We start from the raw sequence: 17,051 nt of genomic DNA, 5'->3' as shown, positions 1-17,051 counted from the left end.
TTGCCAGGTGTAGGGACTAGGGGAGAGTGTGGAATGACTGCTTAATGAAATAGGGTTTCCTTTGGGGATGATGTATGTGTTCTAGGATGAGATAGTAGTTAAGGTTGCACAATATTTTGAATGTTCTAAATACATTAATGGTAAATTGCATTATATTGTATTATACCACTATCTATCTATCTATCTATATATGGGAGTTTGCCTCCATCCTCTCACTGCCAACAAACAAAAGACTGTTTTCTGTGCATTTCCGCTCCATCTATATTATTCTTTACTGGTAATGTTTTCATTTCCTTTTGGCAGTTAACTCTTTTATTAGTTAAATAAGTTAGTGCACCTAAAATGCTTAGAACTATGCTTAACATATAATAGCAATACCATCTTTATTACTATTATTACTCTCATCTTATCATTACCCCTCCAGATTTCAGTTTATTTCAGCTTAATCCATTTTTGCCATGGTTTCAAGCATCATCTCCCAGAAGGAAGATTTAGTAGGACCTGCTTCTTGAAGATGTCCAGTGTATCAGCACGGCAATGGCCAAACTCCTGTCGGAAACCCCTAGTGCACTGCTGCTAAGGAACATCTTCTGAGGGCTACATTCTTTATCCCATGACCTATCCATCTATCTCATGTCTAAGGTCACCAAGCAGAAATGGAAAGAACAGTCCCTGCACCATTCACTAGGCGATTGCTCCTGTGCCCCTGGATCCTGCCCCAGTTCTGATTTTTTTCTGTGTTCCATATAAAAATAATTGTGGAGACTGGTTTCCTTCCTCAAGCATACTCTCTAAATCCTCCCAGCAGTGTCACTGCAAGGTCTGCTCTGTGTCCCAGCCCAGCATGCGGGAGACTGCCACGTGGCCCCGACCGGCAGGGAAGCCTCGGCCGTGAGGGTAACTGCACGTCTTCCCTCCAGAAACTGCTGGCCAGGAGCTCCGGCACTGTCTCTGTTTCTCACACTTTGGGCTCTTCTTTCATGTATTTCAGATCACAAGTGCTATAATAGCACAGGCGTGGACTACCGGGGCACCGTCAGTGTGACCAAATCAGGGCGCCAGTGCCAGCCCTGGAATTCCCAGTATCCCCACACACACACCTTCACCGCCCTCCGCTTCCCAGAGCTGAATGGAGGACACTCCTACTGCCGCAACCCGGGGAATCAGAAGGAAGCGCCCTGGTGCTTCACCTTGGATGAAAACTATAAGTTTGACCTGTGTGACATCCCAGCATGTGGTAAATACTCTCACTGTCTTCCATGGCTTCAGTCACTTTGAAACAGTGGTCCTCAACCTTTTTGGCACCAGGGACCAGTTATGTGGAAGACAGTTCTTCCACAGTCCAGGTGATGAGGGGATGGTTTGGGGATGATTCAAGGGCATTGCATTTATTGTGCACTTTATTTCAATTCTTATTACATCAGCTTCTCCTCAGAGCATCAGGCATTAGATCCCAGAGATTGGGGACCCCTGCTTTAAAAGATCCCAGCTCTATGCCCCTTCCCTTAGGAGAATCATATAAGGGGGCAAAGGAGGTTGATAATGTTTGTTTGATCTCTAACTCTGTTTCTAGGATAAATTTTGTTGTCTGAGCAGAAAATACCTTTTTGGATACCAAAGCACACTCTCATGGAGAAGGCAATGGCATCCCACTCCAGTACTCTTTTTTTTTTTTTTTTCTTTTAGCCTTGCAAAAGCAAGGCCTCAAAAAATTGAGTAAAAACTCAGAATTGTTCCTCTCCACAGAAATCTTTAGTAAAAGGTGAAAGATTTACCACTCCAGTACTCTTGCCTGGAAAATCCCATGGACAGAGGAGCCTGGTGGGCTGCAGTCCATGGGGTCGCTAAGAGTCAGACACGACTGAGCGACTTCACTTTCACTTTTCACTTTCATGCATTGGAGAAGGAAATGGCAACCCACTCCAGTGTTCTTGCCTGGAGAATCCCAGGGATAGGGGAGCCTGGTGGGCTGCCATCTATGGGGTCTCACAGAGTTGGACACAACTGAAGTGACTTAGCAGTAGCACACTCTCAAGGAAGAAACTGCTTTTATTCCTGCTGCCGTTGTATTAGTGGGTATAACAGGCACCATCTCTCTGGAAGTACAGGAGAAGCAGCTTATCACAGTCATTCGTGAAGTGAAATGTTATGCACGATGGTCCATGTCCAAGTGTACCTTTTTTAGCACAACAGGTGTATTGGAAGCAGAAAGAGAACTGTTTTTTCTGTGTCCTTGAGAAAACCCACAAGAGAGAATGAATCTATAGCCAGTACTCAGGGATCCAGGGCAACCTGCGGATAAACTGTGTCCTTTGCCTCATCCTTTTATACTGCAGAAATATAGGAAGAAAATGAAACTTCTGAATCAGTTTGTACCTTTTTCTAGAAAATGTTTGGAGGGTAAGAGAGAGAATGAAAATGTTGGTGATACTGGGAGTTTCAGATGATTTTTTAATGATTTGTCTTCCTGATTATAGTTCTCATAAATAACATCACTTGAGTTTCCCAGGCCTAGGGGGAGCATCAGGATGTCATAGGAAAGCCACTCCAGTAAAATGGAAATAATAACGATTTACATTCAGGGTTTCTTAAGAGAATACGTAAGTTGTTAACTGAAAAACTCTATGATATCTGGAAGATAGTAAATGTTTAATAAATATTTTCTTGTGTAATTTTTATGTAGTCAGTATATATATAAAGAGGAACTAACTGTAATTAGTATGTATGTAATATACACATATCGAGGGCTTCCCCAGTAGCTCAGCAGTAATGAATCTGCCTGCAATGCAGGAGACCTGGGTTTGACCCCTGAGTAGAGAAGATCCCCTGGAGGAGGGCATGGCAACCCACTCCAGTATGGTTGCCTGGAGAGTCCCATGGACAGAGGAGCCTGGTGGGCTACAGTCCATGGGGTCTCAAAGAGTCAGACACGACTGAAGAGACTGAGCACCCATGTACTCACTACACATATAGAGAAATGCTTGTTTTCAGCAAATATTGTTTGAGCCTGTTGTGGAGTAGGGAGGCTGAAAAAGGAAAAAATGTGATTCATATTACAATCGCAATGCAGTGTGTGTGATACAGTAGAAGTTAGCACAAATGCTGTGAAACAAAGAATAGGAAGCTGAAATATACTACAGCAATCATTAGGGAAAAGTAGCAAAAATATTGAAAGAATTCTCAGTTATGAAAATTGGGGAAACCATTATACTACAGTTTCCTTCTTACATGTTATCTGTTATGCCATATCGTCTTCCCTTGCAAAATGGTTTTAGGGATGGTTCAATATGCTCAGTTTGAAAAAGAGGTGACCAGCCACTAGGCTTTAAAATGCCTTCATATGCAGCATAAAGAACAAATTATGACATTAACTCTTCCAGAGCCACCATTGGAAACTTCAAAGAAAATTATTCTGTATTTTTTAAATGATGAGCACTTAAAATTTATGGTTTTCCCACATGCTATATTCAACATGAAAAGGAGAGTTATAATCACTTACTTAATTGCCCCATCCCTTCTCCTACATCAGGTAGGTGTGAAAATCTGCCAGAGAGCCAGGGATAATTGCAACAATTACTGAGCACGTCCCATGTGCTAGGCATCATTCTTGGGGTTTCCAAGGCTTTATTTATACTCACCCTCTCCCTGAGACAGAGAATGGTATTATTAACCCTTCCCTGGTGGCTCAGATGGTAAAGAATCCGCCTGCAATGGGGGAAACCTGGGTTCGATCCCTGGGTTGGGAAGATCCCCTGGAGGAGGGCATGGCGACCCACTCCTGTATTCTTGCCTGGAGAATCCCCATGGACAAAGCAGCCTGGCGGTCTGTGGTCCATAGGGTCGCAAAGAGTCAGACACGACTGAGTGACTGAGCACAGCACATACTGCTCATGATGAAACTGAGGCTCAGACAACAACAGAGTTACTCCACTAGTCTGTCTGACTCATCTTCCTGCTACTCCATTGTGCTGTCTTAGGAGACTGATCTGTGTCCTTAAGGAAACCAAATGAATTATTTTAAGGGAAAAAAATGCATTGTTACTTGACTCCAGGTGAACACCATTGTCCTGTGGGTGACTTTTGGCCCAGAATTTCCAACTGCAATCCTCATCTGAAGTAGGGAAATACACAGACATAGGGAACAGATATGTGGTAGCCAAGGGGGACAGGGAGATAGGAGGTAAGGATTGGGAGTTTGGGATTAGTGGACACAAACTAGTATATATTGGCTGGATAAACAGCAAAGTCCTACTGTATAGCACAGGTTACTATGTTCAGTATCCAATGAAAAGAAGAGACACATGTATTAACTGAGTCCCTTTCTCTCAGCAGAAATTAACACAACACTATAAACCAAGTATACTGGAATACAATTTTTAAAAATAAAAAAAGAAGTAGGGAGATAATTTACTCATGAGCTGGAAGGTTTGTTGATAATTGGGTTCAAGCTTTATTACAATTAGTTTAAGTCAAGACCTGATACCTAGAAAGTATTGATTTTCATTTCAGCATCATTCTTTAGGGAATCAGACCAAAAACACTCTCTGAGGCATGAAAGAAAGCCTTGAGCAGTCTTTCAGACCTTAGACAGAGAGAGAAAGACCACCTATATTCTCTACCATGTGCCTGCATGGTGCTTCGTGCTTTCCGTCTTCATCTCCATCTAAAATTCATCACCACACTGTGGGACAGATGTTATTAACATATCCTACCAAGGTATATGTCTAAATGAGATAACTCATAGCACTGGACCTTGAACCCTTGTCTACTTGCATATAGCTCCGACCAAACTCGAAGTTCGTGTTCTTTTCCCAGACACTTTGCTATCTCCCACTGAAAGATCTTTCAGAAATAAATAAAAGGATGACAGTAGGCTCTCTGGATTTCAGTACACTGATTCCCATAACATGATATGGCATCAAAACACGTTCCCTTGCTAATGAAGAAATCCATCACAGTGCTTCTCAGTATATTATTATAGTATTAATCAGTTCAGTGATGATCTCAGGAAACCCTAAGATATTGCTTTCTGAATATCAATCTGCAGAATTCTGAGGACTGGTTAATTCCAGTCACGTGAGAGAGAAATTTGGATGAAAGGTAAATCTACAGATGACAAGCCAGTTTTCACCACTTATAATAATAATTTTTTTAAAAGAACATTTTCACTTCATTTTGAAAGAAAACAGTTCCTTTTGGATTCTTCAGGCCAAGCCACAAATACATCCATTAAAGGAACAGGGAATCCTTGACATGTGATCAATAAACAGCTGCTGAGAGGCTAGCGGCTCCCTAGGGTATGAATTACAGAAGAGAGTAGGTCGGCATCAGCTGTTGTTCTAAGATGAGTCTTCTTGTAATTGCCCCTCAATAGCCCACCTCTAACAAAGTAATCATACAGAATCCTACTTTTATAACATTTCTTTAGAGCATTTGCTTTTTTTCTCATTTCATCCTTAGAAAAATCATGAAAGATAAAGTAGGAATTTCCTGCCCTATTTTAACATATGAGACAGCCAAGGTCTAGGGAAGTGGTAGGACTTACCCAAGAACATAAATGAGTTAATAGAAACCAGGTCTCCTGTCTCTGGGGCCACTCACTCTTTGTTCCATACCAGTGGTTCTCCAACAGGGGAAGTTTTGCCCTCCAGAGAACATTTAGCAATATCTGGAGATATTTTGGTCATCACAACTGAGTGGGGTTGGGGAAAGCTTTATTGTTGCTGTTCAGTCACTAAATTGTGTCTGACTCTTTGTGACCCCACGGACTGTATGTCACCAACAGGCTCCTCCGTCCATGGGATTTCCCAGGCGAGAATACTGGAGTGGGTTGCCCTTTCCTTCTCCAGGGGATCTTCCTGACCCAGGGATTGAACCTGTGCCTCCTGCTTTGGCAGGCAGATTCTTTCTTTGACATTGAGTCACTAGGGAAGCCTGGGGGAATGCTACTAGCTTCTCTCGTGCAGAGGCCAGGGATGCTGCTGAACACCCCAGAATGCACAGAACAGCTCACACAAAGAATTATCCAGCCCAAAACGCCAGTAGTGCCAGGTTTGGGAAACTCTGAGACTGAATTAGAATTACACAATTTAGACTCTAGAATATAGTATATTGTATATGCTGTATAAATTATATAATTTAAACTATAGAATAACAATATTAAACAGCAGTTACCATGTATTGATTGCTTACAAAGAACCACTATGTGAAGAGTTTTTCTTTTTAAAGCATTATCTCATGTATAGTAGCTCTATAACTGTATGAGTTGCATTTTATTTTACCCAGGAAGAGAAAAATGAGACTTAGAGAAGTTAGATGACTTGTCCAAGGCCACACGATTAAGAAGAAGTGGACCCAGGATTCAAAGCTATAGCCTGTCTTGTAAATTCTATGATTTATGTATGTGTGTGTCTGTGTATATAAATAGGTAGGTGGGTAGATGGATGGATAGATAGATGGATTGATAGATTGGTGATAGAGATATGGAGAATAACTTTGTATCTTATAATGAGGTGTAAGCTTGTGGGGCATATTTGCAATGAGTCCTTTTCCTCCTTCCTCTCCAAGGGGATGGAATCTCATGGGAATGTTCCTGCATTCTTTAGTTAAGTCAAAGTTAAAGAGGTTGCAAAATCTCCATGGGGTTTCTCATTTTCCTACTGATATCTTTTGTTTTCATTTCAACTAAGTAAGGCTGAAAGAAGTATAGACCTAATTAAATGCAGAATGTGAGCATTTGTTATAGTTTCTAGAATAAAGGCATTTGAGAACAGTGTGCCCCAGATCGTTTTATCTGTGAACTTTTACTCTAAGACAGAACATAAAATTAAACACAACCAAATATGTCTGTTGTGAATTCTGGGAATTGGCTTAGCTAGGGCTGTGTGCATGAGCCCAGGCAGCGCCTGGAGAAGAGGAAAGAACAAAAGAAGTTTGCGCCAGACTTGAGCTCTTATCTTCCCTGTCTTTTCTTTCCTATCCCAGATATCCAGCAATTAGAACAGTTATTATTTATTCATTCACTTACTGAAACCAATGTATATATGTTGAACTTCTACTATGCTTTAGATTTTATGAACAAGCTGTGCCCTCCTGTAGCTTACAATCTAGTAGAAGAATCAGAGGGGGAAAATACAAATCACTTTAAACACTATAGTTCCCCGTGTTCCTGTGTGCTGTAATGTGCTTTTCTGTGTGTGCTAATACTTGCTATTGGTTGAACACTGTGTGAAGTTCTTTACAATAGCATCTGGCCTATGACTTAGCTGATGCTTAATAAAATGTGTGGAGTTAACCCTCATAATAACCACAGGCTAAAGGTATCACCTCCATTTTACTGATGGAAAAGCTGAGACAATGTTGTTTTTACTAAAGATAAGATTGGGTCCGCAGGATTCAAGGTCCAGCCTGTGTCCACCACACTACAGATACTTAAAGAACAAATTCTATCTTATTCAGAAGAATAAACATTCCTTTATCGTTTTCCTTTCCCCTTTGATCCTTATGAGCTCTCTAGGTCATCTTTTTTCTTAATCTTTGTTTGTTTGTTTATTTATTTTTGTCCATGCTGGATCTTTGTTAATGTGTGGGCTTTTCTCTAATTGTGGTGAGCTGGGGACTACTCTCTAATCGTGGGACACGGGCTTCTCATTGCACTGGCTTCTCTTGTTGCTGAGCACAGGCTCTAGATATACGGGCTTCCGTAGTTGTGGCACACGGACTTAGTTGCTCTATGGCATGTGAAATCTTCCTGGACTAGGGATCTAACCCATAGCCCCTGCATTGGCAGGTGGATTCTTATCCACCAAGTTACCAGGGAAGTCCCTCTCTATGTCTTTGATTTTCTTACTTGAAGCTGCGCAGATGCAGGAATGGAGCCCCCAGCCATAAGACATCTACTCTGAGACCAGGGTGTTCAGGGTGTTCTTAGCCTCAGCCTGATAGGGACTAGTTCCCCTGGCAGCTCCACCCAGGCCTCACATCATTTGCCCTTTTCCCGTTAAGTCCTAAGTCTCCTCCCTTCCTGGCAGCCCTGGGTTCCCAGTCCTCAGAGTTGGCCATCTTCCCTGAGATCCTGCCTGCAAACCTTCATTTGCTACGTTTTCACCTCTAGTCCCTGTGGCCACCTTCCAAGCCAAATACTGTGGACTGGGTGGAAACGAAGTCGAAAAAGAAACATTTGCCTATGTTCTTTCCAACTGGCACCTAGGCACACCTCCCAACTCACAGTTTCACTGTAGCCCTTATCATTGCTGTTTTGTGCAGCTCTGAGAGGGAAATTGTGAAAAATGTCTATTTCTCTGGGAGCTCCTTTTGCATTGATCTGACCATTTCCCTTGGTCCATATTTTCTGTCTTCTCAACTAATTAAGATCTCCTATTTGTTTCTTTTTTTGAATTGTAGTGAGGAGGCAGAACCTTGATTACACTCACGTTTTCATGTTCAAACCATAGCCCTTTATTTGGAGAAGGAAATGGCAACCCACTCCAGTATTCTTGCCTGGAGAATCTCAGGGACGGGGAAGCCTGGTGGGCAGCCGTCTATGGGGTCACACGGAGTTGGACACGACTGAAGCAACTTAACAACAGTAACAGCAACAGCCCTTTATTTCCACCTTGATGAGTCTTGATTCTTCTACTATCCAGGCCAGTGTGTTTGCATCACTGGTAAATAAAGGTTTCTTCATCCACCAAAGAACCAGAGCTTCCAAACAGTGGTATTGTTTTTACTCTTAAACCAGCTTCACCAAAGAGTACCCATTGATAAGAAAAGTAGTAAGCCATTTGGCTCCATATGGAGTTTTCATACCTGGCCTGTTGCTTTTGTATTTCCTTTTAAGTCCTTGGCTTGCACCGGTTTGCCAAAGGGCACGTTGCCCAATTCTGTGCCTGAATAGCCCTGACTTGTCCCATCACCTTACAAACACCCACCCTGGGTTCTGCTTTGTCACAAACCATTTTCTCCAACGTGGTGGTTTACAGTTTGGGGCAAGGCAGATGTTTTCCAGATTGCGAACACTGCAGTTTTTAACTCACTCTGTCAGCAGCCTTCTCCCATATTTCATAGAAGACCTGTTGTAAGGCAATTTGTCTTTCAGCCATTTCTTCAAACCAAAATTGAACATTACTGTGGATTGGATGTTGGGGAGGGGGAGCAGAGGAAGGAATAGAGCACTGCTTTGTATAGTTTGAAGTTTTCCGGAAGAGTTATTTTTGTGCTCCAGAGATTTTCAAGATGTACTTTGGTCTCCAGTCTTTGTCTATTTTCAGCAAAGTAAAGAACAATCGTTACCAAAAACTTATAACTGAGTCATGTTTCACAAACATGTGTCAACATAAAATAATTTTCTCTAAAAGGATTTTTTTTTTTTTATTTTATTGTCTCCAGTATATATTGAGTCACTTACCTAGTGTGTCAGCTACTCTAGCAATAAGCTTTGGAGGCCTTTAACTCTTTGGGCCCACCCCCATGCCGATAGGAAGTGCTCCTTGTCATTTTGAACTTTGAGTGACAGAACTCTGCTGTAACACCATGGCAATTGTTGTTACTGGCTTTGCATCAGTCAAGATTCTGGCAGGAAATAAAAAGCACAAGCAAATAGACTAAGGAGAATTTTATAAAGATATGGTTTTTAAAGGTGTTGGCAGGATTAGGGTAAACCAATAAGGTGCAGGACCTGGGGCTAACAGGAGTGAAGCAATACCATTCTAGGCCTGGAGAGTCGATTACCCCTCCCCATAGAGTACAGCCGAGGTGGAAGAGAGGGCTGTCCAGCGTGTGCTGTGGCCTTTGGTAGAGGCAGGCAGGCAAGCCTCTGCAACCCAGCAGGAAGGAAGCCAGAGGAATAAACACACCAACCGTACTCTCTCTTCTTGCCCTGGGGTTCTTTTTATCATGCTAGTGCCTCCCAAGAGCTGGACCCAACTGGAAGCCAGAGTCCCATTAATCCTGGGCATAGAGATCAGCCTCAGCATAGAGCTGCATAGAAAATGACCAAGACTAGATCTGGTGAGCTGGGGACACTTAGGGGAAGTATTCATCACTGGCTTTAAATCAGTTGCTTCGTAATAGAGTCCAAAGTTCAGTGGGAGTCTAAGTAAGGTACATCAACTCCGTTTATAAAATCAGAGCATCTTAAAGGAAGATAGAAATCAAACAACCTCTGCTTGAACATGCCAGAGACCTGCAGAGACAAGGTTATCTCTTTAACCAAAGTTATGTGCTGGCTCCCCCTGTTCAAATCTGCCTTTGTATGCCAGAAGCTAAAACTTGTATGTGAAATCTCCTGATTTTTTTTTTTTTTCCTTAAATGTGAGCCACTACTTTAAATTGGGGGGAAATAAAAAGCTAGTAAGGAACAAGTGTGTATACTATAACTGGTTTTTAACATCTGGTGTCATCTTTTATTGAATTTTGAGACTTTTATTGCATCCTTCATTCAGTTTTTTTTCTCCTTTGATCCAAAGAGCATATAGCTCCTCCCACCTTTCCTTACCGATCCTCCTCTCTGAGTGTTCTTGCTCCTCCAGAATCCTTCTTAAAAAACATGACTCTTAGAGTTGAAACAATTTTTGACATCTTTAAACCAGAACAGACCAGAAGAGGACCATGATTCTTGATGACTCAGTACTGCCAATGAAGGCTGTCTCATTGCTATATGTGCCAGCTCTGAAAATTTTTTTCAGAAATTTCATCATGCTGTTGCTGGATCCAACTGAGTCTTCAAGTCTTCACTAAAATTTATGAATCTTCTTTTGTTTGTTTGTTTTTAGTTTGGTTATATCAAAAATTATTTAGTAGATCTGTTGAATCATGGACTTCTCTAAGCAGGGCTTTAACCTAACTCCAAGTTATCATATTATAAAATTTCCACTGTGGGTTTGAGGGTCATTATTCTAACCTGTTGTGTATCATCCTTTAAAATTTTATTTCTGTAGTCAACTAATTATCTTTCTTAGATTCAGGCCATTTCAAGTTTGATAAACATGTCATCATCAAGTAGTTGATGACAGTATTGAACAGGCAGGTCCTCTCAAGGATAGCCTTCTATAATTTGATGTTGTTTGCTGATTAACACTATTAGAGTATAGCCATGGATGAAGAACAAATCCGTCTATTGATATTATTGTCTAGTCCTCCATCTTTTGTCCATAAGGATATCATGAATCACTTGATCAAATGTTCTGCTAAAGTTTAGACATGTTTGTCCTATCACTCCAAAATAATCCTATCAAAGATTAAAGACATTTAATGTTATAGAACCTATTGAATTTTGGAATCTTTTTTTCTTAATCATTTTTTTCTTAAATGTGAGCCACTACTTTAAATTGGGGGAAAATAAAAAGCTAGTAAGGAACAAGTATGTATACCAGAACTAGTTTTGAACATCTGGTGTCATCTCTTATTGAAATTTTAAGACTTTTATTGCATCCTTCATTTGGTGTTTTCCCCCTTTGATCCAAAGAGCATCAGATCAGATCAGATCAGATCAGTCGCTCAGTCGTGTCCGACTATTTGCGACCCCATGAATCCCAGCACGCCAGGCCTCCCTGTCCATCACCAACTCCCAGAGTTTACTCAAACTCATGTCCATTGAGTCAGTGATGCCATCCAGCTATCTCATTCTCTGTCGTCCCCTCCTCCTGCCCACAATCCCTCCCAGCTTCAGAGTCTTTTCCAATGAGTCAACTCTTTGCATGAGGTGCCCAAAGTATTGGAGTTTCAGCTTCAGCATCAGTCCTTCCAATGAACACCCAGGCCTGATCTCCTTCAGAATGGACTGGTTGGATCTCCTTGCAGTCCAAGGGACTCTCAAGGGTCTTCTCCAACACCACAGTCCAAAAGCATCAATTCTTCGGCACTCAGCTTTCTTCACAGTCCAACTCTCACATCCATACGTGACCACAGGAAAACCCATAGCCTTGATTAGATGGACCTCTGTTGGCAAAGTAATGTCTCTGCTTTTGAATATGCTATCTAGGTTGGTCATAACTTTCCTTCCAAGGAGTAAGCATCTTTTAATTTCATGGCTGCAATCACCATCTGCAGTGATTTTGGAGCCCCAAAAATTAAAGACAGCCACTGTTTCCACTGTTTCCCCATCTGTTTGCCATGAAGTGATGGGACCAGATGCCATGATCTTCATTTTCTGAATGTTGAGCTTTAAGCCAACTTTTTCACTCTCCTCTTTCACTTTTATCAAGAGGCTTTTTAGTTCCTTTTCACTTTCTGCCATAAGGGTGGTGTGTCATCTGCATATCCGAGGTTATTGATATTTCTCCCGGCAATCTTGATTCCAACTTGTGCTTCTTCCAGTCCAGCGTTTCTCATGATGTACTCTGCATATAAGTTAAATAAACAGGGTGACAATATACAGCCTTGACGTACTCTTTTTCCTATTTGGAACCAGTCTGTTGTTCCATGTCCAGTTCTAACTGTTGCTTCCTGACCTGCATATAGGTTTCTCAAGAGGAGGGTCAGGTGGTTTGGTATTCCCATCTCTTTCAGAATTTTCCAGTTTATTATGATCCACACAGTCAAAAGCTTTGGCATAGTCAATAAAGCAGAAACAGATGTTGTTTTGGAACTCTCTTGCTTTTCTGATGATCCAACAGATGTTGGCAATTTGATCTCTGGTTACTCTGACTTTTCTAAAACCAGCTTGAACATCAGGAAGTTCATGGTTCATGTATTGCTGAAGCCTGGCTTGGAGAATTTTGAGCATTACTTTATTAGCGTGTGAGATGAGTGCAATTGTGCAGTAGTTTAAGCATTCTTTGGCATTGCCTTTCTTTGGGATTGGAATGAAAACTGACCTTTTCCAGTCCTGTGGCCACTGCTGAGTTTTCCACATTTGCTGGCATATTGAGTGCAGCACTTTCATAGCATCATCTTTCAGGATTTGAAATAGCTCAACTGGAATTCCATCACTTCCACTAGCTTTGTTCGTAGTGATGCTTTCTAAGGCCCACTTGACTTCACATTCCAGGATGTCTGGCTCTAGGTCATTGATCACACCATCATGATTATCTGGGTCGTGAAGATCTTTTTTGTACAGTTCTTCTGTGTATTCTTGCCAGCTCTTCTTAATATCTTCTGCTTCTGTTAGGTCCATACCATTGCTGTCCTTTATCGAGCCCATCTTTGCATGAAATGTTCCCTTGGTATCTCCAATTTTCTTGAAGAGATCTCCAGTCTTTCCTATTCTACTTAATAATTAAAATAATTAAAGAAATGCAAATCAAAACTACAATGATATTTTGCCTCATATCCATTAAGATGGCCACTATCAGAAAATAGAATATAGCAAATATTAGCAAAGATGTGGAGAAATTAGGACCATTTTACACTGTAGGTAGAAAGGCAAAATATTGTAGTAGCGACTATAGAAAGCATATGGATATTCCTCAAAAAGTTAAAAATAGAATAACCGTATGATCCAGCAATCCTACTTTGAGTGTATATCGAGTATATATCCAAAAGAACTGAAAGCAAGATCTCAAAAAGATATTTACACACCCATGTTCATTGCAGCACTATTCACAATACATCAAAAGCAGAAAGCAAGTCAATGCCAACCAGTAGATGAATGGGTAAAAAAAAAATATTTTAATGTGGTACTTACATACAATGGAGCATGGTTCAGCCTTGAGAAAGAAGAAAGTCTTGTCACATGCAACAACATGGATAAACCTTGAGGACATTATTCCGAGTGAAACAAGCCAACCGAAAGACAAATACCATATGAGTCCACTTACATGAGATATCTAAAGTAGTCTAGTTCCTAGAAACAAAAGGTAGAATAATGGTTGCCAAGGTCTGGGGGGACGGGGAAATGGAGAATTGTTCAATGAGTACAGAGTTTCAGTTTTGCAAAATGGAAAAATCTGGAGATCTGTACAATAGTATGAATATACTTTACACTATCGAAATGTACACTTCCAAATGGTTAGGATGGTAAATTTTCTTACATGTTTTTTATTACCATGATTTTTAAGAAAAATTTTTTAATTTAAAAGATTAGCCCAACTCTTTCCTTTTGTAGAAAATGTAGGCCCCAAGATTTCAAGAAACTTTTAGTGAACTTGTGTGGATTCCAGTTACTAAGGTTTTTCTCAAGTACTCACAAATGAGTTACTGCCCCTAACTTAATGTGGTTAAAACATTTTCCAAGGAGAAAAATGTTAATCACTGTATATGGGCTATTCAGAGTCTTTTAAAGAATTCATTTGAGAATACATAAGGCAATAGATCATCTCCTTAGTATTTCTATCATTAAGTCAAGAGAGCGAGTGGCTGGGCCCAGTGTGCCAACTGAAGGCCTATTTGCCACCTTTCCTGCTTCAATTTCCAGGTACATGCCTTAAATATTACCAGTGCAGGCCCCCATCTGCCACAGGCCCACTTATTTTGTAGTTTTCAAATAATAAATGGTGGCACCTCTGTTTGTTTTCTATGGTTTTTTAAATTTTTTCAGAAAAGATCATAATTCAACTTGTTTAATTTCCTTTGAATTCTAAGGTTCTGTAAGACTTCTTCCCACCTTTGCCAGATTTAAGATCTGAGTACTTTCTTTTTTTAACTCAAAGTAATATCCCAGATGATGTTTCACTTCATAAAAGTACCTCTTGAATGAGAAATCGTGTTTGCCTTGCTGTAAGCCCCAAGAGAAGAAAGAAGCATTTTCTCCATTATATTTAATTACTAATCAAAGTATTGAATATCATTGTAAAAATAAAATAGGAATGTCAGATGTGAACTGTGATACCAAATTGTTGATTTTTAAAAGAAAATTAATCATGTGGTCCAGGCTAAATGGTTGGTTTCAAAAATCCCAAGTATTTAACTTGATGTAACTAATATGTGCATTTAACTTTTAAACAGTTATTCCAAAGTTTTAAAAAATCTTCCCCATTCTAATTTTCAGCCAATTTTCTTTGCAGTGCCTCTGAGGTGTCTATTACCCTTTAAAATGAATAGTAAGAATAATGTCCATTGTTCTTATGTGATTCTTTTTAATAGTATAACTCCCACTAGATATTAGTCCTTACTTAGAAGGAATCTTGGAATCTTAACAAGAATGATGAAAAACAATTCCATATAGTGTTTTAATTTTTATTAGTCATATAATTTAAAAAGCACAGAGGCATGGAAGACAGACAGACTTACATTCCAACCCTGACTCCACCACTTCCTGTGTTGTTGTTCAGTCGCTCAGTGGTGTCCAGCTCTTTGCGACCCCATGGACTGTAGCACGCCAGGCCTCCCTGTTCTTCATCATCTCCCAGAGCTTGTTCAAACTCATGTCCATTGAGTTGGTGATGCCGTCCAACCATCTTGTCCTCTGTCGACCCCTTCTCTTCCTGCCTTCAATCTTTTCCAGTATCAGGGTCTTTTTTAATGAGTCAGCTCTTTGCATCAGGTGGCCAAAGTATTGGAGCTTCAGCTACAGCATCAGTCCTTCCAATGAATATTCAGGGTTGATTTCCTTTAGGATTGACTGGTTTAATCTTGCAGTCCAAGGGACTCTCAAGAGTCTTCTCCAACACCACAGTTCAAGCTTTGGCAAATTTATCCTTTCTCAGCCTCAGTTTCCCTGTATGTGAAATCAAGATAACCTGGACTTCCCTGTTGGTCCAGTGGTTAGGACTTTGCCTTCCAACGTGAGGGATTCAGGTTCAACCCCTGGTTGGGGAGCTAAGATCCCACATGCCTCTCTGCCAAGAAGCCAAAACATTAAACAGAAGCAATAGTGTAACAAGTTCAAGAAAGACTTAAAAAATAGAAAACAAGATAATCCAAAGTGTGGGGTTAAAATGAGGAATAAAAATGCTAGGACATTAGAAAGAAGTTGGGCAAATGTTAGTTTTCTAATTTTCCATGAGTAAGGTTAGTTGTTCTGTGGAATGTTTTTATATGAAGTTTTTTGAGCCAGACGGTGACTCCCCTTCTGGCCAAGTGCAGAGAGCCGTGTGGGAAAGGAAGCGTGTAGTCAGTAAGACTTACAATGAGCCTGAATTTGTTTTCTGTCACTTCCAACATGACCGCGTAGTGTTCTGCTTGATTATTTCACTTGGCAAGAAGACACTGTCCTCGTTTGCATATCCTCCAGTGTAATCAGAGGGAGCCAAGTTTGACAATTTTTAAAGGATTTAGCTTCTTGAAGTTTGTTCTCTAGCAGACCTACACGGGGATTTGTCCCAGACCTCCCGTTTACAGTCAAAGGCGTTCCATGAATAATCTGATACGGAGTGAGTACAGAATAGATTCCTTTGTTTGCCAGACAGGTGAGGGCTCTAGTTTCTCTTGTTGCTAAAAATGTGGCCAGAAAAATGACTAGCTTTACATTCGTGCTAAATTAACCTCATTCCTTTTGTAATCTTACCCTCAAAATGATTTCACTGAAAATCCAAGAATAACAAGAGGCACTTCCCCCCCTAGGGGCCTGAGAAACTTGAAAGTGTTTTATAATGTTAATAACAATCATAGATGCAATGGTTTATCTCTGGACTTTCTATCCTGTTCCATTGCTTTACAGCAGAAATTAACAAAAAATTATAAGGCAAATTATACTCCAAAAAAATTAGCAATAATAATAAAAGTGTTAGTCACTCAAGTCATGTCCAACTCCTTGCGACTCCATGGACTGTAGCTCACCAGGCTCCTCTGTCCATGGGATTTTCCAGGCAAGAATACAGGAGTGGGTTGCCATTTCCTTTTCCAAATAATAATAATAACAGCATTGAATAACTACTCAGCAGTTTTCAGTTTTCCCAGACTCTTTGCTGACTATCCTCTCTCATATGAACTAAACAAGGTTGGCAGAGCAGGTTTTATTATCCCCCTTGAATAATTGAGGTTAGAGAGAGGTTTCTGGCTTACTGTTATTTAGAATTTCCAGCCCAAAGCTTTTATTCCCTGAATCTTCCTACTCTAAAGGTGGAGGGTAAACATTGTGTGATTGAGCTGTAACAGGTACTAGAATAGATACTTTCCATGTTTCTTCACTTGTGGTTTATAACAGTTTTCTGAAATATACCTATTTTGCAGAT

The 17,051-nt window shown here is 40.5% G+C and overlaps 1 protein-coding gene and 1 pseudogene across 2 annotated transcripts in view; one reads left to right on the top strand and one right to left on the bottom strand.

Annotated features, from left to right (window-relative positions):
- Positions 1–17,051, top strand: part of ROR1 (receptor tyrosine kinase like orphan receptor 1) — a 469,060-nt gene that overhangs the window by 429,374 nt on the left and 22,635 nt on the right. The window contains exon 7 of one of the 2 annotated variants that reach the window (XM_015465329.3): positions 992–1,237. The exons of the other annotated variant lie outside the window; for it this stretch is intronic. Within the exon in view, the coding sequence (XP_015320815.2) occupies positions 992–1,237 (246 nt within the window). The remainder of the gene's footprint in view (positions 1–991; positions 1,238–17,051) is intronic. 2 annotated transcript variants of the gene reach the window in all.
- Positions 1,685–1,820, bottom strand: LOC112446154 (uncharacterized; annotated as a pseudogene).

This window comes from Bos taurus, chromosome 3 (genome assembly GCF_002263795.3).
Source record: "Bos taurus isolate L1 Dominette 01449 registration number 42190680 breed Hereford chromosome 3, ARS-UCD2.0, whole genome shotgun sequence".
NCBI lineage: Eukaryota > Metazoa > Chordata > Mammalia > Artiodactyla > Bovidae > Bos > Bos taurus.
This window is presented reverse-complemented; position numbering and strand designations above follow the sequence as displayed.